We start from the raw sequence: 25,892 nt of genomic DNA on the forward strand, positions 1-25,892 counted from the left end.
CCAAACACACTAGCCCAATAGCCCATAACCTAAACAAGTAAGAAGAAACCCTAGCTCCCTCTCGCGTTGCAGCCTTGCCAGGTCAGCAGGCGTGTCGTCTGACACCTCTTGGACCACCACCGCTATTGACTTCACCCTCTGCCCCCACCACATGCAAAAGAGAAAGAAGACAAAAAAGCATAAGACAGGGAAACAAAAACAACGACAAGTTTTAAAGGTAGTTCATTTTATCAATTTCTTTTTTTTCTCGAAAAATAAATAAATAAAAGATAAGATTTTTTTACCTGAACACCGCTTCATATTCCACCGTCATGAGTGGATGAGGACACCATCTCTGATGAAGGACGGCTCCCTTCAAGCGTGAAAGACCTCCGAATCGTCCCTGGTTTGTTTGAGGCCGCTAAGGTGTGGGGGTACCCATAAGAAAACATAGAGAAACCGAACGACTTCTCGGATTTTCTTATTTTTTACTGAGTTTCAGGAAATATTGACCCCAGATTTGGGTTTTGAGGGTTGAAAAGGACGTCGCTTCATGAATCCCGCCCACAAGGGACGACGGACCCCGTCGCCAATGACTAGTGGCTGCCGTGGAACCTCGCCGGACCTCAAGACCGGCTTAAAGGCTATTTTGAGAGGAAATGAGAGAAGGAAAAATTTTTTTAACTCAGGAGAGAAAAGAAAATTTTTAAAATTTTTTGACTTATAGAAGGCCACAGTACAACACCATTTTGGTCTGGCTTTAGAAGCCCCAAAGCAGCGTCGTTTTGAAGTATGACTCGAATGCCCGACCCGAATCCCGCCTAGGATCCGCGTGTTTTCGTATGGAGGGGATAATTTCCATTTTGGTCCTTTCACTTTTTTACTTCTTTTTAATTTTTTCCTATTTCATTTTTAGTTGTTTTATTTTTAACCTTTTTATTTTATTCTTGTGCAATTTAGTCCCTTGACCCACTGTTGACCCTCTGAGGGAAGGACATGTGTAAGATGGCTGGGATAATACCCCTTTTGGTCCCTATTCATTTTCGCATATAATTTAGTCCTTTATTTGCTTTTATTTTTTTTGCAATTCAGATTTTAATTTTTTTTAATTTTAATTTAGTCCTTTACCTTTCTAAAATTTAGCCCCTCTATTTACTATTATTTAATTTCCAACACGTTAATTTCATTATTTATATTTTCTCCCTTTAAGTTATATAATTTATATTTTGCATAAAAATTTTTCGATTATTTTATTTTGGTCCTTTGTTTTTAATTATTGTTATTGTTAATCTATTAAGTGATTATTGTTGGTATCAAATATCAATATATATTGAATGTAGTTAGACTATTATCATACTTTTTTATATTATTTCATTATTATTATCATTATTATCATATAGTATTATTAATTGAATATTTTACTATTATTATTCCTTATTATTGTATTAATTATAATATTGTCATTTCATTTCATTATTTATGTGGTTATTTTGTTAATATCATAATTTCGCCATCATCATTTATTGTAAATATTGCTACTTACATTCATCCGTTTTTCGGCAAAAACACATAAGAAATAATTAAAATCAATGAAATATTCGTTATTTTTGGGAATTCGAGGAGTCATGCTCTTAACTTACAGAGTGTGGTTTTTTCCTAGAATCGAAATAACTAAATATCCTATTTAAAACTCAAAATACATAGGACTTAGGCAATAATCAAATGACGAGAATCCTTATTTTCGAGGATTCGAGATATCATGCCCTAACTTATGGGACATGATCCTTTTCTCGATTGACTCGAAATAAGAAAGCTCTTTCCAGAAAATTCAATTTAGTTTGCGACATTTTAATAAAATCATGCAAAAAGGGGATCGTATCTTAAATCTTCTTTGAATTTTTAATTTTAGACACTAAGACATCAAGTAATCAACTAGGTACCAATTTTGGGCGTTTTGAGGGCGTTAATCTTTCCTCATACATAATCAACTCCTGAACCAACTTCTTGGGTTTTGTAGACCGAAAATTATCGTTTTAGTAAATTTAACCTTTTATTAAGATGATTAAGTTTCAAGATGATCCGATCACACCTAATAAAAAGGATTGGTGGCAAATCCATCTTCATTTGAAAAATAAAAAGTCAATTTCAAAAGGGTTTCGACAGCTTGGTGACTCCACTAGGGATAAAATAAGAGATTCAAGCCACGAGTTGATTACTTTTTGGTCTTTTTGTCGAAAATTGATAATTTGGTTTAAATTAATGATCCCTTCCTTGCATTTCATCTTTCATGTTTTGTCTTTGTTATCTCGGGTTACATAGCGATCTAATATGTCTGTTTTATTGGTTCGAGAGTTTCTCTTTGTATGTTTTCATGTATTGCATAATCGTTTCATTTTAAAGGAAGTGATCCCGTTTGAATTAGAGATCGTAAAGCAAGACTTCAAAAAAAAAGTTCAGAGCTGGGGAAAAGGATAGAGAAGTTAAAAAAGGAAAAGATTCAGATAGGATTAGACTTCGACGTCCAAAAGTTAGAAGCCAAGAAAATGAGAAAGGGAAAGAACAAGGCTAAGGAAGACTTGGACTGCTTAAAATGGATTATAGGAAACTCCGCTTGTCAATATGCACTGCCGGGTTGGGCAAAACGTCGGGATAATGGCGTCAGGAAATACAAGAAGAAAATATTAGAGTCGATTAGTGGGAAAAAAATTCCAAAATGTTCGAGTCTGATACGATGCTTTAAGAAAAGAATTGTTAGAAAGCCGAGATGCAAAAGTTGGATTGGGAGCCTGGGTAGCGGAATTAGAAAGGTCTCTGCATCAACATCATAGTCGCAACTATATGATTATATTAAAACCAAGCCTGACTAAGATTGAAGAGTTGAAGAGAAAGATAGAAAAGCTTGAGGTTGCATCACAAAATTGTGAACTTTAAGTTGAGCTTCTTGAAATGAACAATGAACATTGGAAGGATCAACTCCAACGCTCTAAGGGTCAGATCAAGGATAGAGACCGCATTATGAGTGAAGCTTTGACTCAAGTACGGGAAGTAGCCGACCATTTGCAAACCCTAGCAGTTCAAGCTAGCATGCTGAGCCTGAAATATGAATCAGAATCAGATTGAAGCCAAGAATTAGCTTGGCTTCTTAGGAAAGTTAAGGCTTTGAGTATTAGGGAAAGGTTGTATATGTGAAATGTATCTGTTTTATGTAAAGAATTTTGTTTTCTATTAAATTTGTTCTAAAGGAGTTGAACTAGAATCAATGCCTTTTTTTTGCATTCATTTTTCATTCATTAGCATTACATTTCATTACATGCATTAAATCTCATAAAAAAAACCTAATTAATCACAATTATGACAGTTAACCTAGAAAACACCAAGAATCTGCTAACTAAATATCGTTACGGTACCCACGGTAAAACCAAAACCATAGATCAAAGGTTAGAGAGACTAGAACAAATTTAGAAAGACATGCAAGATTAATTGAAAGCGTAGCTGTAGGACCAATTAGCTAAGGTGCAACAAGACATGAAGGACCAAATGCAAGAGTCCCAAAGAAGCAGAATAAGCCAGTTGACCCAGTTATTGGCTGGCGGACTTGAAAAAGGGAAGACTACTGTAAACTCTAGCGATGATAACAAAGACCCTACACGGCCCCCGAGCTTTACTCTAGTGAACGTCCAAGCCCAACTAAATACATATCCACGAAGAGTACCCGTTACCATAAGACCACAACAATACCTGGCCGGCACCTCATAATCGATGAATACCCAAACCCGTTGTTCTAGATTTGGACGACATGGCGGAAATTGAGAGGGCAAGAGTAGAACTACTGAAATAGCTGGAAGATGGGTGTAAGTGTTTGGAGGAGAAATTCAGAGCTATGGATAGTGCAAGTGGTTGGAGGAGAAATTTAGAGCTATGAAGAGTGCTAACTACCTTTCTGAAGTCGATGCCAAAGAATTGAGTTTAGTCTCGGATCTTGTGCTCCCACCAAAATTCAAAACTCCAGAATTTGAAAATTACAATGGGACTAGTTGCCCTAAAGCCCATATCAAAATGTTTTGCTGAAGAATTACGGGATACATTAATAACGACCAATTGTTAATCTATTATTTTTAGGATAGTTTGATCGGGTCGGCTACCAAATGATACAATCAGCTGAGCCGTGCCAAGATAAATTCATGGAAAGACTTGGCTTTCATGAAACAATACAGCCATGTGATCAATATGACGCCCGATAGAATTACGCTGCAAAACATGGAGAAGAAGCAAAATGAAAGCTTTAGGCAATATGCGAAAGATGGAGGGATGTGGCAACACAAGTTCAGCCACCTCTTCTAGAAAATGAGATGACAATGCTTTTTATAAACACTTTGAAAACCCCGTTCATTAACCATATGCTAGGTAGTGCTACGAAGAGCTTCTCAGATATAGTTATGTTCAAAGAAATGATTGAGAATGCAATAAGGAGTGGAAAAATAGACGCGGGGGAAAGTGCTAAAAGGTCTGCCTAAGAAAGAAAAAAATGAAGTAAATACCACGAGCGTGTACAGTAAGAACTATTCAAAATCAGATACAGTGGAGCAACCAAGGACCATGATGACTAGCCATCAAGGCCCTTCGAGGCAAGAATCCAATTCAGGGCCAAACAAAGAAAAACTCCAATTCACGCCTATCCCGTTGACATATGGAAAACTATATCAAAATTTGTTCAACTCGCATGTAGTCTCCCGTTTTACTTAAATCCCATGCAACCTCCACTCCCAAAGTGTTATGATGCTAATGCTCAATGTGAGTACCAAGTAGGAATAATGGGACACTCAATTGAGAACTGCACTGCATTCAAGAAATTGATCGAAAAGTTTATCAAGATGGGGATTGTAAGGTTTGATGATCCCTTAGGGCCTAATGTGGCAGGAAATTCATTACCTAGTCATCCTAACCAAGGGTTAAATGCGATAATCGAGAGTGGGGCAAGAAGACCAAAACTGATATTGTAAAGGTAAAATCCCCTCTAAAATAGGTTTGACAAAAAAATGATAAATGTGGGATTGATCACTCAAGATTTAGAGGAGGTACCCAAAGGAGTGAAGAGCTACTGTGAGTTCCATACTACAGAAGGTCATGAGATCCAAGAATATGCCGGATTCAACAGTCTAGTGCAAATTTTGATGGATAACAAAGAATTGGAAGTCTTTGAAGATATCAAGGGCTCGGAGGGAGAATATGTTTGTGCCTCAGAGGAGGGATCAACAAAGATAGTTTACAAGGTCAACCACCCAGTGGTGATTATTTCCCGACTGAGACCCAATGAAGTGGGAGCACAAGTTACGCCAAAAATCATAATTCAAAAACCCATGGCTCTTTCCTACAAGGGTAGCAAAAGGGTTCCATGGAATTCTGATTGCAAAGTGATGATTCTAGGAGGAGAGAACTCGGTTGGCACTTCAAAAGGGGTTCAAGATATCGATTTCTTCACACGCAGTGGGAAACGCTATGACCCTGCAAATGTGGGAACCAAGCCCCTTAAGGAAAAAACCCTAATAGTTGAGCCTAAGAAAGGAAAAACAACTAGACTTGAGTCACCTATCAATGAGCCAGTGACCAAGAATGAGGCTAAGGAATTCTTGACGTTTTAGAAACATAGAGAGTACAGTGTAGTAGAACAGTTACACAAAAAACTAGCTCGCATATCAGTATTAGCCTTTCTTCTGAGCTCAGAGACACATCGTAATGCATTGATGAAGGTGTTAAATGAGACTTATGTCGTTGATAACATTTCTGTGAACAAGCTAGATCATTTGGTCAATAATATAAGTGCCGACAATTTCATCTTCTTCAATGATGATGAAATACCTCTAGGGGGCATAGGATCCACGAAGGCTTTACACATCACTATCCGCTGCAAATGATATACATAGCCGGGAGTGTTAATTGACAATAGATCTGCACTAAATGTCTTGCCTCTACCCACGCTGAATAGGTTGCCAGTTGATAGCTCTCACATGAAGGTGTGTCATAATATAGTGAAAGCATTCGATGGTACAGAAATGAATGTAATGGGGCGAATTGAAATACCACTCTTAATTGCTCTGAACCCTCCTATAACTACTTGTTGGGTAGGCCTTGGATTTATTCAGGTGGGGTAGTGTCGTCGTCACTGCACCAAAAGTTGAAGTTGGTAACAAAGGGTCGATTGGTAATGATAAATGCTGAAGAGGACATCATTGTATCCGTAACTAGTGACGCTCCATACATAGGAGCAGACGAAGAGGCAATAGAATGTTCCTTTCAATCACTAGAATTTGTTAATGCAACTTTCATTGTTGAAGGAAATGAGATCCCAGCGCCAAAAATATCCAAAAACACGAGGATGAGCCTACATTTGACAGTTGGGAAAGGAGCCTTGCCTGGAAGAGGACTCAGAAAATATCTCCAAGGAAGGGTCAATACATCGATACTAATGGACAAACAAGATCGATTTGGCTTAGGGTACAAGCCAGATGCGAGACAGAAGAAAGAACTGGAAAAGAAGCAAGAGAGAAAGAGAACACAACTAAGTGAGTGAGAGATCAAATGGGAACCGATGATCTTTCTCCATATATTTGAAAAATTTGTGTTAAGAGAAATCATTTATCCTGAATGAAAATGATAGAAAAAAGAACCCATTAATCAAAACTGCGAAGGAATGTTGTGAAACTTGAGCATCAATGCCATATCCGAAAAAGGAATTGGGGAAGAAAACCTATCGAGAATTTTTCCTTATATCACCGGAAGTGTTCTGAACAATTGGACTATGAAAAAGATCACTGTAATTTTTGAAACTATTTCAGAGTAATGTTCAAAACACACTTATTGCTCTAAGCCAAGGAGCAATAGGAATCATTTTGTGAAAAAGGCACATGTCCACTATTTTTATTCCAATAAAATAATGCATATTTGTGTCCCATTTGGCAAATATTCTTCTATTTTTCATTTCATCCATACTTATCCACACAAATAATTATTCTTAGACTTATTTTTTCTTTGGGTTCTCTTTTATTTCTATAACAGGTCTCCAGATATCAATGATAAAAACGACGCTACCGCTGACTTAGAGTCTCCTTTTGAGCAGGATATGTGTCCAGAGGAACCTCAGGACTTTGAAGATGATCGAGATTGTAACTTATCTCCTGATTTATTAAGGATAGTAGAACAAGATGAGAAACATATCTTACCTCACAAAGAATTTGTGAAAATTGTGAGGTTAGGATATGCAGAAGAAAAAAAGAAGTGGAAATCGGAACTTGCATCACTGCAAAGACAAGGCAAGACCTCATTGAATTACTCCAAGAATTCAAAGATGTCTTCGCATGGTCGTATCAAGACATGTCTGGTCTAAGTACTGATATCGTGGTACATAGGCTTCCCATTAAGGAAGAATGCAAGCCAGTTCAGCAGAAACTTTGAAGGATGAGGCCAAACGTACTGTTAAAAATAAAAGAAGAGGTCAAGAAACAATTTGACGCTGGTTTCCTACAAGTGGTCAAATATTCGAACTGGGTAGCCAATATAGTTCCCGTCCCTAAGAAAGATTGGAAAGTGCGAATGTGTGTAGACTATAGGTATTTAAACAATGTCAGCCCGAAGGATAATTTCCCGTTGCCTCACATCGATACCCTAGTGGACAACATGGTAGGTCATTCACTATTTTCCTTCATGGATGGTTTCTCTATATACAACCAGATAAAGATGCATCCTGAAGATATGGAGAAGACCACATTCGTGACAATATAGGGAACATTTTGTTATAAAGTAATGCCATTCAGACTGAAAAATGCGGGAGCAACATATCAAAGAGCCATGGTAACTTTGTTTCAGATTTTAGTAATAAATCTTCAGCTTCATTTTTCTTAGTTGTTTTTTTAACAGAATTTTTTGTCTGAACTCTAAGGCATAGACACTCTTCTATTAGAGGGTCTGTAATGGAAATAAAGTAATTTGGTTTAACTTTAAATCCTATTACACTTGTATGTAGATTAGATTGAATTCGTCCAATAAGTGCTTTTATTAGATTTTCAAATATTTTGTCTAAAATAACCGTTATTATAGGAATATCATGACCTCTCCTAAATATCATGAATTTTTTGAGGTTGAAAAAATTCCAGCTAAAGTTGAATCCAGTAAAAATTCACTTTCGGGGCTATGCCAGGTAAATTGTCGGGATTTGTAGTCAGTGAGAAAGGGATTGAGATTGACCCAGATAAAGCCAAGGCTATAAAGTAGTTACCTTCGCCGTGTACCCAAAAAGAGGTCCAGGGTTTCCTAGGGAGATTAAATTACATTGCTCGGTTCATTTCACAACTAACCGAGAAACGTGACCCTATATTTCGTCTCCCTAAGAAACATGATCCATGTGTATGGGATGACGAGTGCCAGTAGACCTTCGACAAGGTTAAATGTTACTTCTCCAATGCCCAGTGTTCATGCCACCTAGCCCAAATAAGCCACTAATATTGTACTTGGCAGTATTTGGAAATTCTATAGGATGCATACTTGGCAAACATGATGAGTCAGGGAGGAAACAAAGAGCAATATATTACCTCATTAAGAAGTTTACTTGATGTGAGGCAAGATATTCGCCAATTGAGAAGTTGTGTTGCGCCTTAATCTGGACAACCCGGAGGCTGAGACAAAACATGTTGTACCATACGACTTGGCTCATTTTGGAAATAAACCCTCCAAAGTACATGATGGAGTCGATCGCATTGAATGGAAGAATGACTCGGTGGCAAATGCTGCTATTCGAATTTGATAAAATCTAAGTAAACTAGAAGGCAGTAAAGGGGAGTACAATAGTGGATTTCCTAGCTAGCAAAGTTCTAGAGGATTACAAGCCTTTTAAATTTTGATTTTTCAAACGAGGATCTGATATATGTTGCAACCACTGAAGAAGGTGCTCCAGGAGAATATCCCTGGAAACTAATTTTTGACAGAGCCTCAAACGCCATAGGTAACGGAATTGGGGTAGTCCTGGTATCCCCAAATGAAGCTCATTATCCTTTTACTAGTAAACTTGATTTTGATCACACAAATAACATGGTAGAATACAACGCGTGCATCATGTGTATCTGTACAACTATAGAACGCAATATCAAGGTACTGAAGGTATGTGGGGACTATGCACTCGTAATCTATCAAGTCAAAGGTGAATGGGAGATGAGAAATCCCAAGTTTATTGATTATTGAAAGCTGGTGCTCGAGTTAATTAAGGAGTTTGATGACATCACCTTCTACTACCTTCCATAAGATGAAAATTAGATGTCTGATGTCTTGGCTACCTTAGCTTCGATGGTCAAAGTGAATAAACAAGAGGATGTAAAACCTATCCAGATGAGCATTTATGAGGCCCTAACCCATTGTTACAACATCGGGAAGAAGAAAGGGATGATCAGCCTGTTAAAGTATGCCCAAAAGATCAATAATGAGATGGTTGTAATAACATACTTGATTTATCATGTTTATTAATATAAGGCGTTACCATTATTATTTCAGTTTCTTTTCTGTGTGTATAAATAAATTGTTTTATAATAATGTCCTGAGAATAATATGATTATTATTAAAAGATTCTTAGTCAAGTATTATTTTTGGCTAGGACAACAATAATGCATTAAGACTAACATGTAGTTGATTGATGATAAAGAGTTGTCACTGATATGGAGTGTCAAAATCAATGCATGAATATGTATGTTAGAGAACAACATATTGGACTGACCCGTTATGAGTATGTTTCATGGATTATTATGTAATTGTCACAACATTACTCTTAGTGATTAATATGTATATGATCCTATGCTTGAGATCATCATTATCCCAACATCGTGAGTTGTATATTTTGATACAGTCAAACGTACACCATAACTGGTTATTCTATAAAGGTTGATGTTGGATATACCACGATCTATGTAGAGGGATATGGTTGATCTATATAGGATAAGTCCCTCCTACATAATGGGAGTAATATCTTAGGCCACTTGATTGAGTAAGACTAGAAATGGATGGCCATGCTCAAATAAGTTGATATGAGATGTCATATTGATTTGTATATCATAGTCTACTCAATATATCAAGGAAAATGGGATGGACTATGCAACTGTGACTATTCCATGACTTGTGTCAATCCAGAGATAAAGGACTTAAGGATTAATGCATGAAAGGTTAATCGGAAAAAGGTTATGTCGAATCATGATTTCTCATAACTTAGGTAGCAATGATGCATTGCTTGATGCCACTCATTGTTTGTAACATTAGAATTGTTCTAGTACTACTACTAACTTTACAAGAACCTACAAGGTCACACCCTATGGTTGAAATGAATGGAATAAAACATAGTTGGTATTGTGTTTGGTTGTCACATGAATTAAATTAATTGTAGAATTAATTTAATTAAGTAATCAAATATCGAACATATTATATGTACAAGTTTTTTGTACACATAATGAGAACATAGTTCTATTAATATATGAATTTGGTTCGTATATAAATTCAAATAAATATAGTTTACCGAAATCATTATTATAATTAATGGAATTATAATTTTCGATTTAAAACATTGTTATATTTATTTAATTTCAATTATGATTATTATGTTCAAATAAATATTTAATGAATTATGATTAATTATATATATACCAATTATAATAGGGTTAAAGAGGGTTTTTTTAAAAACCCTAAAAAATAAAAAATCTCGTTTTTCTTTGCTTAAAAAAAGGTCTAGCAGCCATTAAGTAAAGTCTTCTCAAAAAAATAGTTTTGGGGATTTCTTCTGTTCATTGTCAACTGAGTGGATTTTGTAGAGGCTGGAGTCATCAAAGGTTACGACTTGGTTCGATAGTAGATCAAAATACTGATTGCCGAAGCGTCACTGTCTACTCAATTTAAAGATTCGGTAATTTCAAAACCTTTATTTCACCCCGATTCGTTCCTCGCACATGGATCCAAGGTTTGGATCGCCGGATGAATTAATTTTTGCTGCGCCGTGGGGGTGCCAGCGTTCCAACAGTGGTATCAGAGTCACTTATGTGATACGGACTCGGGTTTAAATATATGGGTGATGCAATTGTATGAGATGAATGCTTTAATTTTATTATGTTTCCGGCTGTTTAAATCGTTTAAGCATAACCTGATAACCGTTCCTATCGATAATTGATTAAATGTTAATCATGGTGTTGTGGCATATTCGGTTTTATGTTATTACTGCTAAGTGTTAATAAATCTGTAATGGTGCGATGGTGGTATTTACAGTTTCTAGTAAGAGTTAACTCGTTAATGGAACAATGGTTGTTCTAGCATGAAACCTCAAGGATTAAAATCCTGAAAACATGATTCTGATGATAAAAGTTATCAAATCGTGAGGTTTCATTTGACTGGGGTATGCGGTTCGTACTGCGGGGGCTTCGGCCCGCTTCCTCCAATCGCCTCAGACCCCATCTTCTTACAGTATGTTTTATAATAAATAAAACTCGGTGGGCCATAAAAGTTGAAAGGATAATTTATAATTCAACTTAACAAAACGTTGAATTATGTATGCTATTTTTGACATGCACAGTGTTTGAAATGCACAGTTATAGCCCGATGACCCATTAGATAAAAGGTTGTAATTTTTATAAATACGGCCTGTGTGTCGTGCCTTACTACTAATCTTTTGTATTTCTCTTCTCATCTTACTCCCTCATATGTAAAATGAGTTTCTGTATATTGTAATTTTCAAGAGTTGCTGTGGACTAGACAAGAAGGAAGATGGGCCAAGTAGTGTTGACCGATAGCTTGTGAAACGGCTTACACCTTTAGGTTTCCTTTTGGTTCTCCCATTGGCTTGGGTTGCACCACCTTAGTTTATGGGCTATAACTATTGCATTTATTTATTGCTTTACTTATGCATGTATGAGATGCTATAGATGTCTAAAGCATGCCAAATTTTAAATATACTAAAATTTGATAATAATGAACCTCATTAATTGATGAGATCAATTAAAAGGCTAAATGGACTAAAGTAGACCATAATTGGTGAGATGGAACAACCTTAATAAAATCCCTCAATTAAAATATTAAGTCAACATAGCCTTCCAATTTTGCCCTCGTTAAGGCCTCGATCAATACTCTGTAAGTTCTGCTAAAGCGAAGTACTAGTATTTATCTTGGTTAAACGCAAAGAATAAACAAGTGATATTCGCTAGTTAAAATTGGTTAATGAATTAACTAGGTTACTCTAATAGGATTAGAAACCTAGAGGCAAGTAATTTGGATAAACCATAAGATGATTAGAACAAGAGCTTTTCACCAAATATTAGAAGTTACATATGATGCAATTAGCAAGTGTTGCTTACCTAAATAACCACAATCTTGAGAGTAAAGCCTAAGCTGACTTAAGAGAAAGTGAAATATGGATCCTTAACCCACTTGAAATACTTTTCGAGAAAGTCTTTTTGAAACTAATATATGAGTGTTATTAATTTTGTAATAAAATAGTTGGAATATCTTTTAATAAAGTCATTTTAATGATTAATATAAACTTGGTAAATTTATACACGCATATTTTATTGTTGTAGATATATTATGGTTGCAAACACTAATACACTCTCATTGCGATCTGTCCTTGAGAATGACAAATTGAATGGTTTGAATTTTCTTGACTGGTTCTGTAACTTGAGGATTATCCTCAAACAAGAACAGAAATTATATGTCATTGAACAACCGCTTCCTAATGAACCACTCACTAATGCCTCGAGGGCTGATAGAGATGCTTACAAGAAGCATCTCGATGACATGGTAGACGTTGGATGTCTTATGCTTGCCACTATGAATCCTGAGCTTCAGAAGCAACATGAGGACATGGTTGCTTATGAAATGATCAAGCACCTGAAAGAACTTTATCAGGGACAAGCACGACAAGAGAGGTTCGATATCTCTAAGGCCCTATTCCAATTTAAGCTGGCTGAAGGAAGCCCAGTAGGACCTCATGTCCTTAAGATGATTGGCTATATTGAAAGCCTGTCTAAGCTTGGGTTTCCATTGGGGAAAGAGTTAGCTACTGATGTTATTCTGCAATCGTTGTCGGATAGCTACAGTCATTTTGTCCTTAATTTCAATATGAATGAAATTGACAAGACTCTGTCACAGTTGCTCAATATGTTACGAACTGCTAAAGGCAACATGAAAAAGGTTGGACCCAAGCCCATAATGATGGTCCGTAATAACAAGGGCAAGGGAAAGGCCAAAGTTCAGACAAAGCCCAAGGGCAAAGGTAGGCCCAAGACTGGAAAAGGAAAAGCTGCATTGAAACCTAAAGGTGGGGTGCCTAAGGAAGGAAACTGTTTTCATTATGGTGTGACTAGACATTGGAAGCGGAACTGCCCTATCTATCTTGAGGAAGTCAAGAAGGACAAAACAAGCGGAACGTTTGCTTCAGGTATTTATGTTATTGATATTAATTTATCAACTACTACTTCATGGGTATTAGCTACTGGTTGTGGTTCTCATATTTGTACTTCTATACAGGGACTACAAAAGAGTAAGACTTTGGCTAGAGGAGATGTGGACCTATGAGTTGGAAATGGAGCAAAACTTGTTGCATTAGCTTTGGGAACATATACTTTATCTTTGCCTAGTGGACTTGATTTATGTTTAGAGGATTGTTATTTTGTGCCCAGTTTGACTAAAAATATTATTTCAATTTCTTGTTTAGACAAAATTGGTTTTGAGATAATTATTAAGAATAATTGTTGTTCCTTTTAGCTCAGTAATGTTTTCTATGGTTCGATACAATTGATTAATGGCTTCTATATTTTAGATCAAATGAATCCCATTTACAACATAAATACTAAAAGATCGAAAATAAATTACTCAAATCGAACTTATCTATGGCATTGTCGTTTGGGCCACATAAGTGAGAAACGCATATCCAAACTCTATAAAGATGGTCTCTTGGATTCATTTGTTTTTGAACAATTTGAAGTATGTGAATCTTGCTTATTGGGAAAAATGACTAAATCTTATTTTACTGGTAAAAGTGAACGAGCTAGTGATTTATTGGGCCTAATACATTCTGATGTATGTGGACCAATAAATACACAGGCTAGAGGTGGATTTCACTACTTCATTACTTTCACTGATGATTTCAGTAGATATGGGTATGCCTATCTCATGCGCCATAAGTCTGAGTCCTTTGAAAAGTTCAAGGAATTCAAAAATGAAGTACAAAATCAGTTGGGCAAAACTATCAAGACACTTTGACTTGACCAATATGGATAGTATTTGAGCCTAGAGTTTGATGATCTTTTGAAGGAATGTGGGATTGTCTCACAACTTACTCCTCCTGCTACTCCTCAATGGTATGGAGTTTCTAAGAGAAGAAATCGAACTCTATTAGACATGGTTCGATCCATGATGAGTCATGCTGATCTACCGACTTCTTTTTGGAGACATGCACTTGAGACAGCTGCTTTCACATTAAATCATGTTCCATCTAAATCGGTTCAAAAGACGCCATATGAGATGTAGACTAGGAAACGTCCTAGTATGTGTTTTATGAACATTTGGGGTCGCGAAGCTTATGTTAAACGTCAGACGTCTGCTAAGCTTGAACCTAAATCTAAAAGGTGTATTTTTGTGGGGTATCCAAAAGAAACCAAATGATATTATTTCTTTAATCCCACTGAGAACAAAATATTTTTTGCTCGGACTAGTGTTTTCCTAGAGAGAGAACTTATTTCTAGAAAAGGAAGTGGGAGAAAGATTGAACTTGAAGAAGTTCGAGAATCACAAAATACCACTGAACCAGAGATAGAACAACAGTAAATTCCACAAGAAATTGAGGAACAAGTAACTGCTGTAGAAACACAACCACCGCGCAGATCTTTAAGAGAATGTCAAGCACTTGAGAGATATGGATTTCTCATTACAACGCATGGTGACATTTTTCTTATAGATGAAGATGAGCCTAGGACATATCAAGAAGCGGTGACGAGCCCAGACTCTGAGAAATAGCTTGAGGCCATTAGATCTGAGATGGATTCCATGTATGAAAACCAAGTATGGACTTTGTTGACCCACTCGAAGGGGTTAAACCTATAGAGTGCAAGTGAGTTTTCAAAAAGAAAACCGACATGGATGGTAATGTACAAACATACAAAGGGAGATTAGTCACTAAAGGCTTTCGCCAAGTTTATGGTGTTGACTATGATGAAACCTTTTCTCCTGTAGCTATGTTCAAATCCATCAGGATCTTACTCACCATAGCTTCATTTCATGACTATGAGATCTCACAGATGGACGTCAAAACAACTTTCCTTAACGGGAACCTTGAAGAGGATGTGTACATGACACAACCTGAAGGTTTTGTTATTCCAAAGGATTCTAGAAAGATATGTAAGCTACAAAGATCCATTTATGGATTAAAGCAAGCTTTTCGAAGTTAGAATCTTCGTTTTAACGATGCAATCAAAGAGTTTGGTTTCATAAAAAATGAAGATGAGCTATGTGTTTATAAGAAAGTTAGTGGGAGCACTATAACATTCTTGGTACTATATGTGGATGACATACTTATCATAGGAAACGACATACCTACCTTGCAGTCTATTAAGGCTTGGTTAGGAAGCTGTTTTTCTATGAAGGACTTGGACGAAGCCACTTACATCTTAGGAGTCAAGATCTATAGAGATAGATCAAGATGACTACTAGGTCTAAGCCAAAGTACATACATAGATAAAGTACTGAAAAGGTTCAGTATGAAAGAACCTAAGAGAGGATTCCTACCTATGAGACATAGTATTTCACTTTCGAAGGAAATGTGTCTTTCAACTCTACAAGAGAGAGAACGCATGAGTAAAATTCCATATGCTTTTGATATTGGATCTATCATGTATGCCATGTTATGTACTCGTCCAGATGTCTCATATGTCTTAAGTATGACGAGCAGGTACCAAGTAGATCTTGGTAAAGGTCACTGGACCAGAGTCAAGAATATCCTTAAGGTCTTAAGAAGAACTAAGGATATGTTCCTAATATATTGAGGTGAGGAAGAGTTAAGTGTTAAAGGTTACACTAATGCTAGCTTCCAAACCGACAAGGACGATTCTCGATCACAATCAAGTTTTGTGTTTTGCCTTAATGGTAGTACTGTGAGTTGGAAGAGTTCAAAGAAAAGTACAGTAGCCGATTCTACAACAGAGGTCGAGTATATTGTAGCCAGTAAGGCAGCAAAAGAAGCGGTTTGGATCAAGAAGTTCATTACTGAACTAGGGGTTGTGCCCAACATATCAGATGCTATAGAACTCCGATGTTATAACAATAGAGCCATTGCACAAGCTAAAAAACCTAGATCTCACCAACGATCCAAACATATACTTAGGCGCTACCATCTTATTCGAGAGATTATCGATCGAGAGGATGTAGAGATATGAAGAGTACCTACAGATGATAACATTGTTGATCCCCTGACCAAGCCTTTGACACAACAGAAGCATGATCGTCACACTAAGCCGCTTGGTATTAGATATATGAGTGATTGGTCTTAGTGCTAGTAGGAGATTGTTAGAGTATGCCCAAAAGATCAATCATGAGATAGTTGTAATAGCATACTTGATTTATCATGTTTATTAATATAAGGTGTTACCATTATTATTTCAATTTCTTTTCTGTGTGTATAAATAAACTATTTTATAATAATGTCCTGAGAATAATATGATTATTCTTAAAAGATTCTTAGTCAAGTATTATTGTTGGCTAGGACAATAATAATGCATTAAGACTAACATGTAGTTGATTGATGATAAAGAGTTGTCATTGAAATGGAGTGTCAAAATCAATGCATGAATATATATGTTAGGGAACAACATATTGGACTGACCCGTTATGAGTATGTTTCTTGGATTATTATGTAATTGTCACAACATTACTCATAGTGATTAATATGTATATGATCCTTAGACTTGAGATCATCATTATCCCAACATCGTGAGTTGTATATTTTGATACAGTCAAACATACACCATAACTGGTTATTCTATAAAGGCTAACGTTGGATATACACTACACCAAAATAGGCTTTTAGCGGCGTTTTTAGTGGCGTTTGGATAAAAAATGCCGCTAACGATCGATCATTAGTGGCGCTTTAAGGAAAACGCCACTGAAAATAAGCATTAGCGGCGTTTTTGAGAAAGCGCCGCAAAAAACCTAAGCCCAACGACACCATTTCCCAAGCTTTCGGGGTTTAGTGGCGTTTTTAAGAAAGAACCACTAATGCTCAAGGCTTTAGCGGCGTTTTTGATAAAAGCGCCGCAAAAAAACTTAAGCCCAACGACGCCGTTTTGTGAGCTTTCGGGGATTTAGCGGCGTTTTTAGTAAAGCGCCGCTAATGCTCAGGGATTTAGCGGCGCTTCCTCAAAAACGCCGCAAGAAATCCCAAACCCAACGACACCATTTTGTTAGCTTTCGAGGATTTAGCAGCGTTTTTTAAGAAAGCGCCGCTAATGCTCAGGGCTTTAGCGGCGTTTTTGAGAAAGCGCCGCAAAAAACCTGAGCCCAACGACGCCGTTTTCTGAGCTTTTGGGGATTTAGCGGCGTTTTTAAGAAAGCGCCGCTAATGCTCAGGGCTTTAGCGGTGTTTTTGAGAAAGCGCCGCAAAAAATTCTAAGCCCAACGACGCCGTTTTTTGAGCTTTTAGGGATTTAGCGGCCAAAAATGCTGGGGGCTTTGGCGGCATTTTTGGAAAAGCGCAGCTAAAAATATTTTATCTTAATTGGTTTATTCATATTAAATAAAATTCAATTTATTTCTAATTGAATATTTAAAATCTTCAGAAAAAAATAATGACACGTAGAAATAATTTGAAATAAACACATGGAAAAATTAAAATACTATTATTTAAAATAATTGTAAAAGAGATAAAATAAATTTGTTTAGGGTTTTGGTTTAGGGTATATGATTTATTTAAGATTTAAGGCCGGTTTAGGAGTTCATATTTTAAGGTTTAAGGAAGTATGGGTTTAGGGATTATGGATTAGGGGTTGGGATTTAAGGTTTAGGGGTTAGAAGGTTAGGGATTTAAGGGTTAGACATGCTAGGGATTCAGGGGTTGAGTTAGGGTTTTGGGTTTAGATTAATTATTTTTTAATTTATATTTTAAATATGTTCTTATATAATTGTAAAAGAGATAATAATAAATTTGTTTAGGGTTTTTAGTTTATGGTATATGATTAATTTAAGATTTAAAGTCGGTTTAGGAGTTCATATTTTAAGGTTTAGGGAGTATGGATTTAGGGATTATGAATTAGGGATTATGGTTTAAGGGTTGGGATTTAAGGTTTAGGGGTTAGGGGTTTAGGGGTTAGATGTTAGGGGTTAAGAGTTAGGGATTTAAGGTTTAGGGATTCAGGGATCGAGTTAAGGTTTTGAATTTAGATTAATTATTTTTTTAATTTATATTTTAAATATGTTCTCATATAATTGTAAAATAGATAATAATAAATCAAATATATTGAAATTATGAGTATAGTTTAAATTATTTAAGAGATATATAATAGATAGACTTTATATGTGTTGAATGGTTAATTTAGAGGGTTTAAGGTTAAGGTTTACTTGAGATTTGTTAAATGATAAAATTTTATACAATTAATTAATGCTTCTATATTTAAAAAAAAATTTAATCTAAACCATTTGATATATTTAAATATTAGTTTAAATAGAATTAATAAATAAGTTAAAAAAAGTAATAGATTGATATGGATATTTATGTATAATTATTTATTTTAGAGAGGACCAAATTATAAGAAAAAAATACAAAAATAAAAATGAAACGGATATGTAGGTAATTATTTAATTTAGATAATTCTAACTTAATAATTAATTACAACCATTTTATCATTTGTTATCTTATTAAAATATTTAATATTTATTTTGAGAGTACTTGTTTTTATTTTATTTTATAAGAAATCAATTTATAAAAATAAAAATAAAAATAAAAAATTTTTAGCATAGCAAAACGGCGTCATTTTGTTCAAAATGAAAAAAATTTTGCGGCGTTTCTCATAAAAATGCAGTTAAAGGTAAGCAATAGCGGCGTCGTTTTTTTAAAAAACGCCGCAAAAAATAAATCAATTTATAAAAAAATAAAATAAAATTTTTTAGCATAGCAAAACGGTGTCATTTTGCTGAAAATGAAATTGCGGCGTTTTTATAAAAAACGCCGCAAAAAACAAATCAATATATATAAAAAATAAAATAAAAAATTTTTAGCATAGCAAAACGGCGTCATTTTGTTCAAAATGAAAAATTTTTTGCGACGTTTCTCATAAAAACGCCGCTAAAGGTAAGCAATACCGGCATTTTTTTAAAAAACGCCGCAAAAAATAAATCAATTTATAAAAAATAAAATAAAAATTTTTAGCATAGCAAAACGGTGTCATTTTGCTGAAAATGAAATAGCGGCGTTTTTATAAAAAAACGCCGCAAAAAATAAATCAATATAAAAAAATAAAATAAAAATTTTTTAGCATAGCAAAACGACGTCATTTTGTTCAAAATAAATTTTTTTTTGCGGCGTTTCTCAAAAAACCGCCGCTAAAGGTAAGAAATAGCGGCGTTTTTTTAAAAACGCCACAAAAAATAAATCAATTTATAAAAAAATAAAATATAAATTTTTTAGCATAGCAAAACGGTGTCATTTTGCTGAAAATGAAATTGCGGCGTTTTTATAAAAAACGCCTCAAAAAACAAATCAATATATAAAAAAATAAAATAAAAAATTTTTAGGATAGCAAAACGACGTCATTTTGTTCAAAATGAAATAGCGGCGTTTTTACAAAAAACGCTGCAAAATTTAAATCAATTTATAAAAAACAAAATAAAATTTTTTTAGAATAGCAAAACGGCGTCATTTTGTTCAAAATGAAAAAATTTTTGCGGCGTTTTTATGAAAAACGCAGCTAAAGGTAAGCAATAGCAACGTTTTTTTAGAAAACGCCGCAAAAAAATTAAAAAAATATTTTCCTTTAAAAAATTAGCACCATTTTATAAAATTTCCTTCCCACCGAAATCCTCAACCTTCCCCCCTAAAATCCCTAATTTCCCACCTCCAAGAAAAAATCCAAAAGCTTATTCAACTCTGTGTTTCATTCCAACTTGTTTGTTCTTCGTCTTAAAACTCTCAAATGGATAAAAGAGGTCCAAAATCAAAGAACCCAGAACCAGGAAATCAAGGAAACGATTATCTCTGTTTGTTCTTTGTTCTTCGTCTTGAAACTTGCATTATTTTTCCCACTCTTATTCAACTCTGAAATATTCCTTGTTTAGTGCATAATCTGTTTTTTTTCTTGACACTTTTAGCTCTGAATCTCTGAATCTTTGACTAAATGGATGCGATTATCTCTAGTAAATATTACTTTCTTTCTTTTTTGCTTTATTTAAGCGAATAAATTTTGGGATTGTCAATTTATTAAAAGTTTCATATACCTAAGGATCCAATTATAGAGTTTGCCGAAGCACTTAGGTTTGAGACTAACCTGGCTTTTACCGTCTTGCGGAACATTGCTTCAGGAAGAGATCTTAAGAAGTTCCTCTATGTATGTTGTTACTCTCTAGGGCAACTTTGCAGTTCATAAATTTGAATTTTGGATTTTTACAGTTTGCTTCTTGTAAGTAAAAATGATGTTTGATTTTTGTTTTTGGTTCCAAGGAAAAGAAAAAAATTACATCTTTTAGTGTTTATAATTAATATGTTTGATTTAAAGCTTGCTCCTTGAAGCATATCTGCCATGTGTGATGGCTACTCTGTAGCTATATGCCTGCCTTGTTCTGATTTTTTACCATGGTTAGTGTTGTATTCTAGTTCCTTATTTTATTTCATGGAAATGGAGCGCTTTATGCAAAATAGTCTCAAACATTTTATTCACTACTCATCTTCTAAAATGATGAGTGTTTATCCTTTTGCAGTATCGGAGTTTAGTGTGAGCTTCTTCAGCATCAGGATTTAACTAACCAGTTTGCTGTAAGTGATTAAATCTTTGAATGCCTTATTTGTCTTTTAGCCTTTCTTTGATAATACTTCCAACTTATTGATAAACGGAGCCTGAAGTCTGTATATTAGAAATGCAGTCTACTGGATTGACAGAGGAACCTGTTACCGAAGGTAACTACGATGGTTATGTTTCTGACTTATGGCATGTGGTCTGAAGAAGGGGAAAGAATTATGTTATCTACTGACAAATGTGAATATCATTTCAAGTTTGATTTATAGATGAGACAATTCCTTTATTTTATCTTACTCAGGTGAAATGTCACATGGTCGAATTATACAACAAGACACAAAGACTTCCAAGTCCTTCCATAAATGCATCAGCTCCTTTTAGAAAGGTAAGTATGAAGCAGAACTATCATAATGAAATAAGGTAATATTTGATCTCTGCCTTTGGGAGAAGCAAAAATAGAGAAAACCAACATGATATACTCTCAAATTCTAACATTTTATTATAAATTACATGTAATTTAATGCTTAATGGTAATCGTGAACTTTGTTAACTGTGTGTCTTGCATTATTGGTTCATTCAAGCAATATATGTGTGAACTTGGTAAATGATTCTTACAAAAATTGAAGTGAAATTTTCATCCAAGTGAAAAATATCTAGAAATTAAGTACTTAATGAAAAATGTAAACAATTCATGCAAGTATGTGGCCACTGGACTTGCACCACAGCATGGAATTGGTTAATCGATTTAATTATTATTTATGTTTGTTAGTTGCATTATTCAACCTTCAATTAGTAGCTGTCTGTAAAATTTGAAAGGAAAAAAAGAAAGAAAGTAGTAGCTGTAAGCAGTAAGTAGGTATGAAAAAGTAAATTGTGTTTTATTGGGTGACTGGCTCACATGATTAAAGAAAAAAAATTTTATTTAAAAAAACTTTTTTTATTTTATATGTTAATATTTTTTTTAGTTTTAATTTGTACTATTTTATATGTTAATTATACATAATCAGTGAAGCTCAGTTCCTTTGTTTGAATTCTTATGCTTTAGGTAGATAAGGGTTTCTCTGTACTGCCTGAAAACATTTTGTACTTCAAATAATAATATGCCATATGAAAATAAAATATTTTACCAATAAAATAAAATAAAATAAAAAACAAGAATCGAATATCAAAAAATTCGAACATAGAAGAAGTTTAATCAATTTGCTTGCAAAAACTCTTCAAGGTTTATCTCTTTTCATCTTCTTAATTAATTGTTAATCTTCCCAATGGCCGCCTACCAAAGAAAACGAAGTTTTGCCAATCAAACTAGGTATCTGTTTTCTTGGTTTTTTATATATATTCTTTTCTTTTGACAAAGAACTTGAGGTTTAATTAAATTTGACTAAAGACATGGGGTTGAACTAATTTGATTCTTGTTTTTTATTTTAATTTAATTTAATTTATTTTATTGGCAAGAAAGATAAAATATTTTATTTATCAAATAATCTAAAATATTTTGAATTCTTATGCTTTAGGTAGATAAGAGTTGTTTTTTAATTGTTTTCTTAAATTATTTATGATTATATTAGTTGCAATAATGAAAAAATAATTTCATTTATGTACTAGTAGGTTAAATGGTAAATTCTTTTATATAGTTGCTTTGGCTCGTAAGCTTACCTGGTTATGTGGTAACTTGCACAGATTCTAGTTTTTCTTTTTCTGAGAATAGGTAGATCGTTTTACATTAGTCAATTATGTATGCCCCTGGGTAGTTTTACCTTAATGATTTGTTTTATTTGTACTCCATTACTTGAAATCAGTTTTTGAGCTGGTTTTCTTATTTTCAGGTCAGCAACACGGATCTTGAAGAAAAAAAAGCTGAAGATCAATGTTCATAGGCCTGTGGGGACAAGGGTTGTCTTTGATGAGGAAGGCAACACACAGGCTCCACTTGCTATGTTGGCTGACAAGACGAGCGGCGGTATACTGCTGGACCAAGGTATAATTATTCCTTCTGTTGGCCAATGTTGCTACGATTTTTTATGTTTCTGGAAATACCTGAGTCTGGCACCAATGTTGGAATCATGTTTGGACATGATGGGTATAGAGTTATGACCCTTCAGATTCATGGAAAAATTTGGAAAAATTGAATATATCAATGATCAATTTAATTATTATGGTGTTCTTCTTTTTCTGTGCCTTAGTTCTCTTTTATGCTATATAAGACATTTCTATATAGCGTTAAACAACAGTAGTGCTGCATGTTTCTGTTCTGTTTTTTGCAAATTAATACTATTGTTCCTTTTTAAAAAATTGAATAGTTTAGACAATCATTAGAAAGAATGCCTATTTGTGACACATGGAAGAGCTATGATTGAGATTGTTTGTTAGTATGGTTCAACCTGCTACTAAAGCTGCACATAATTGTTTGTTATATTTATTTTTGAGCCTTAATGGCTATATATATTTTTTATTTTTAACATCTCTGTTGTTTGCCAAGTTTGTTGGTTTATCTGATCATTTGGTTTTGCATCCTTTAGATATTGAAGGTGTAGTGGAGGATTCAATCTCTTCAAGCTGGAAAAGCCAAGGCTTAGCGCTTCTTCAAGTAGAGTGTTATTTAATGTTGCATTCCATGGTCGTTTATCTTAGTCGGAACTTGAATTAGGTGTTATTGAAATAGGGTTTTGTAGCTACCTTGTATACTAGCTTCTTTAACCATGATTGTTAATTATTACTTGTTTTGAACTTCTTTTATATTTGGCTGAGTTAATATAGATCATATGAGTTTGAACATAATATTTTAATTCTAAATTTAAATTCATTAATTTTTATATTTACCTTTAAAGTTAAAATTTTAATAGAAAATTTAATTTAATTAATTTTTTTTATCTTTAAAAGTATATAGTTTAAAGTTTAAATATAAAAAATAAAACATTATATAATATTTATCAAAGAAATAAATATTATTTAATTAAATTTGTTTTAGAAGTTATGTTTTTAGTGGCGTTTGTGAAAAAGCGTCACTAAAAGTTGTTTTTATAGCGGCGTTTGTAATATAAGCGCCACTAAAAAAGTTATGACCTATAATGGCGTTTGTGGTAGAAGTGCCGCTAAAGGTCATGGTATTTAGTGGTGTTTGTGGGAAAAGTGCCGCTAAAGGTCATGATCTTTAGCGACGTTTATTTCTGAAAATGCTGCTAAAGTTAGTGACGCTTTCATTAGCGGCATTTTTTGCGGCGCTTCTAAAGGTCTAAAAAAGCGCCGCTAAAAGCCTATTTTGGTGTAGTGATACCACGATCTATGTAGAGGGATATGGTTGATCGATATAGGATAAGTCCCTCCTACATAATGGGAGTAATATCTTAGGCCACTTGATTGAGTAAGACTAGAAATGCATGGCCATGCTCAAATAAGCTGATATGAGATGTCATACTGATTTGTATATCATAGTCTACTCAATATATCAAGGAAAATGGGATGGACTATGCAACTGTGACTATTCTATGACTTGTGTCCAACCCAGAGATAAAGGACTTAAGGATTAATGCATGAAAGGTTAATCGCAAAACGGTTATGTTGAATCATGATTTCTTGTAACTTAAGTAGCAATGATGCATTGCTAGATGCCACTCATTGTTTGTAACATTAGGATTGTTCCAATGTTACTGCTAACGTTACAAGAACCTACAGGGTCACACCCTATGGTTGAAATTAAAGGAATAAAACATAGTTGGTATTGTGTTTGGTTGTCACGTGAATTAAATTAATTGTAGAATTAATTTAGTTAGGTAATCAAATATCGAACATATTATATGTATAAGGTTGTTGAACACATAATGAAAACATAGTTCTATTAATATATGAATTTGAGTCATATATAAATTCAAATAAATATAGTTTACCAAAATCATTATTATAATTAATGTAATTATAATTTTCGGTTTAAAACATTGTTATTTTTATTGAATTTCAATTATGATTATTATGTTCGAATAAATATTTAATGAATTATGATTCATTATATATATACCAATTATAAGAGGGTTAAAGAGGGTTTCTTTTTTAAAAAAAAAACCCTAAAAAATTAAAAATTCTGCTTTTCTTTGCTTAAAAAAAGGTCTAGCGGCCGTCAAGCAAAGTCTTCTCAAAAAAATAGTTTTGGGGATTTCTTCAGTTCATTGTCAACTAGGTGGATTACGTAGAGGCCGGAGTCATCAAATGTTGCAACTTGGTTCGATAGTAGATTAGAATACTCGTTGCCGAAGCGTCACTGTCTACTCAGTTTAAAGATTCAGTAATTTCGAAACCTTTATTTCACCCCGATTCGTTCCTCGCACATGGATCCATGGTTTGGATCGCCAGATGAATTAATTTCTGCTGCGCCGTGGGGGTGCCGGCGTTCCAACACACCCTTGGTACTATGACTTATTGCAATACATAAAGAACCATGAATACCCTGAGCAAGCAACCGAGAATGATAAAAGGATGCTAAGAAGGTTAGCCTACATGTATGTCCTAGATAGGGAGGTTCTATACAAAAGAAGAAAGGATCAAATGTTAGTAAGGTGTGTAGATGTTCTTGAGGCCAAGAAAATCCTAGAAGAAGCCCATGAAAGTGTTTGCGGGACACATGCTAATGGTTTTAAAATGGCCAAACAAATCATGAGATTCGAATATTATTAGTCTACCATGTAAAACGATTGTATTAATTATGCCAAGAGATGTCATAAATGTCAAATTTATGGAGACAAAATTCATGTGCCTCCTTCAGCTCTTTATGTTATAACTTTTCCATGGCCTTTCTCTATGTAGGGCATGGATGACATTGGGTCAATCTCGTCAAAAGCTTTCAATGGGCATCGATTCATCTTTGTGGTCATCGATTACTTCACCATGTGGGTAGAGGCCACTTCTTATGCTAATGTCATG

General features: G+C 34.5%; 1 protein-coding gene across 27 annotated transcripts; it reads left to right on the plus strand.

Moving 5' to 3' along the window:
* Positions 1-20,045: 20,045 nt before the first annotated feature.
* Positions 20,046-23,717, plus strand: LOC107932695 (DEAD-box ATP-dependent RNA helicase 32-like). Of its 27 annotated transcripts, none has more exons than XM_016864757.2 (6): positions 20,047-20,229; positions 20,947-21,001; positions 21,089-21,142; positions 21,283-21,401; positions 22,808-22,959; positions 23,501-23,717. In XM_016864757.2, the coding sequence occupies exons 4-6, from the start codon at positions 21,295-21,297 to the stop codon at positions 23,626-23,628; spliced, it is 387 nt and encodes a 128-aa protein (XP_016720246.1). In that variant the 5' UTR covers positions 20,047-20,229; positions 20,947-21,001; positions 21,089-21,142; positions 21,283-21,294; the 3' UTR covers positions 23,629-23,717. The 27 variants fall into 27 exon arrangements, with proteins under 27 accessions (XP_016720263.1, XP_016720246.1, XP_016720249.1 ...); XM_016864760.2 differs by having other exon boundaries at positions 21,101-21,142; XM_016864761.2 differs by having other exon boundaries at positions 21,109-21,142.
* Positions 23,718-25,892: the final 2,175 nt, after the last annotated feature.

This window comes from Gossypium hirsutum, chromosome D03, assembly GCF_007990345.1.
Source record: "Gossypium hirsutum isolate 1008001.06 chromosome D03, Gossypium_hirsutum_v2.1, whole genome shotgun sequence".
Classification (NCBI taxonomy): Eukaryota; Viridiplantae; Streptophyta; class Magnoliopsida; order Malvales; family Malvaceae; genus Gossypium; species Gossypium hirsutum.

Bases quoted from the DNA above. Each gene is read 5' to 3' on its own strand.
- LOC107932695 (XM_016864757.2), top strand. From the start codon at position 21,295: ATGGTCGAATTATACAACAAGACACAAAGACTTCCAAGTCCTTCCATA. The intron at 21,402-22,807 runs GTAATATTTGAT...TCTTATTTTCAG, and splicing joins AACTATCATAATGAAATAAG to GTCAGCAACACGGATCTTGA. The intron at 22,960-23,500 runs GTATAATTATTC...TGCATCCTTTAG, and splicing joins CGGTATACTGCTGGACCAAG to ATATTGAAGGTGTAGTGGAG.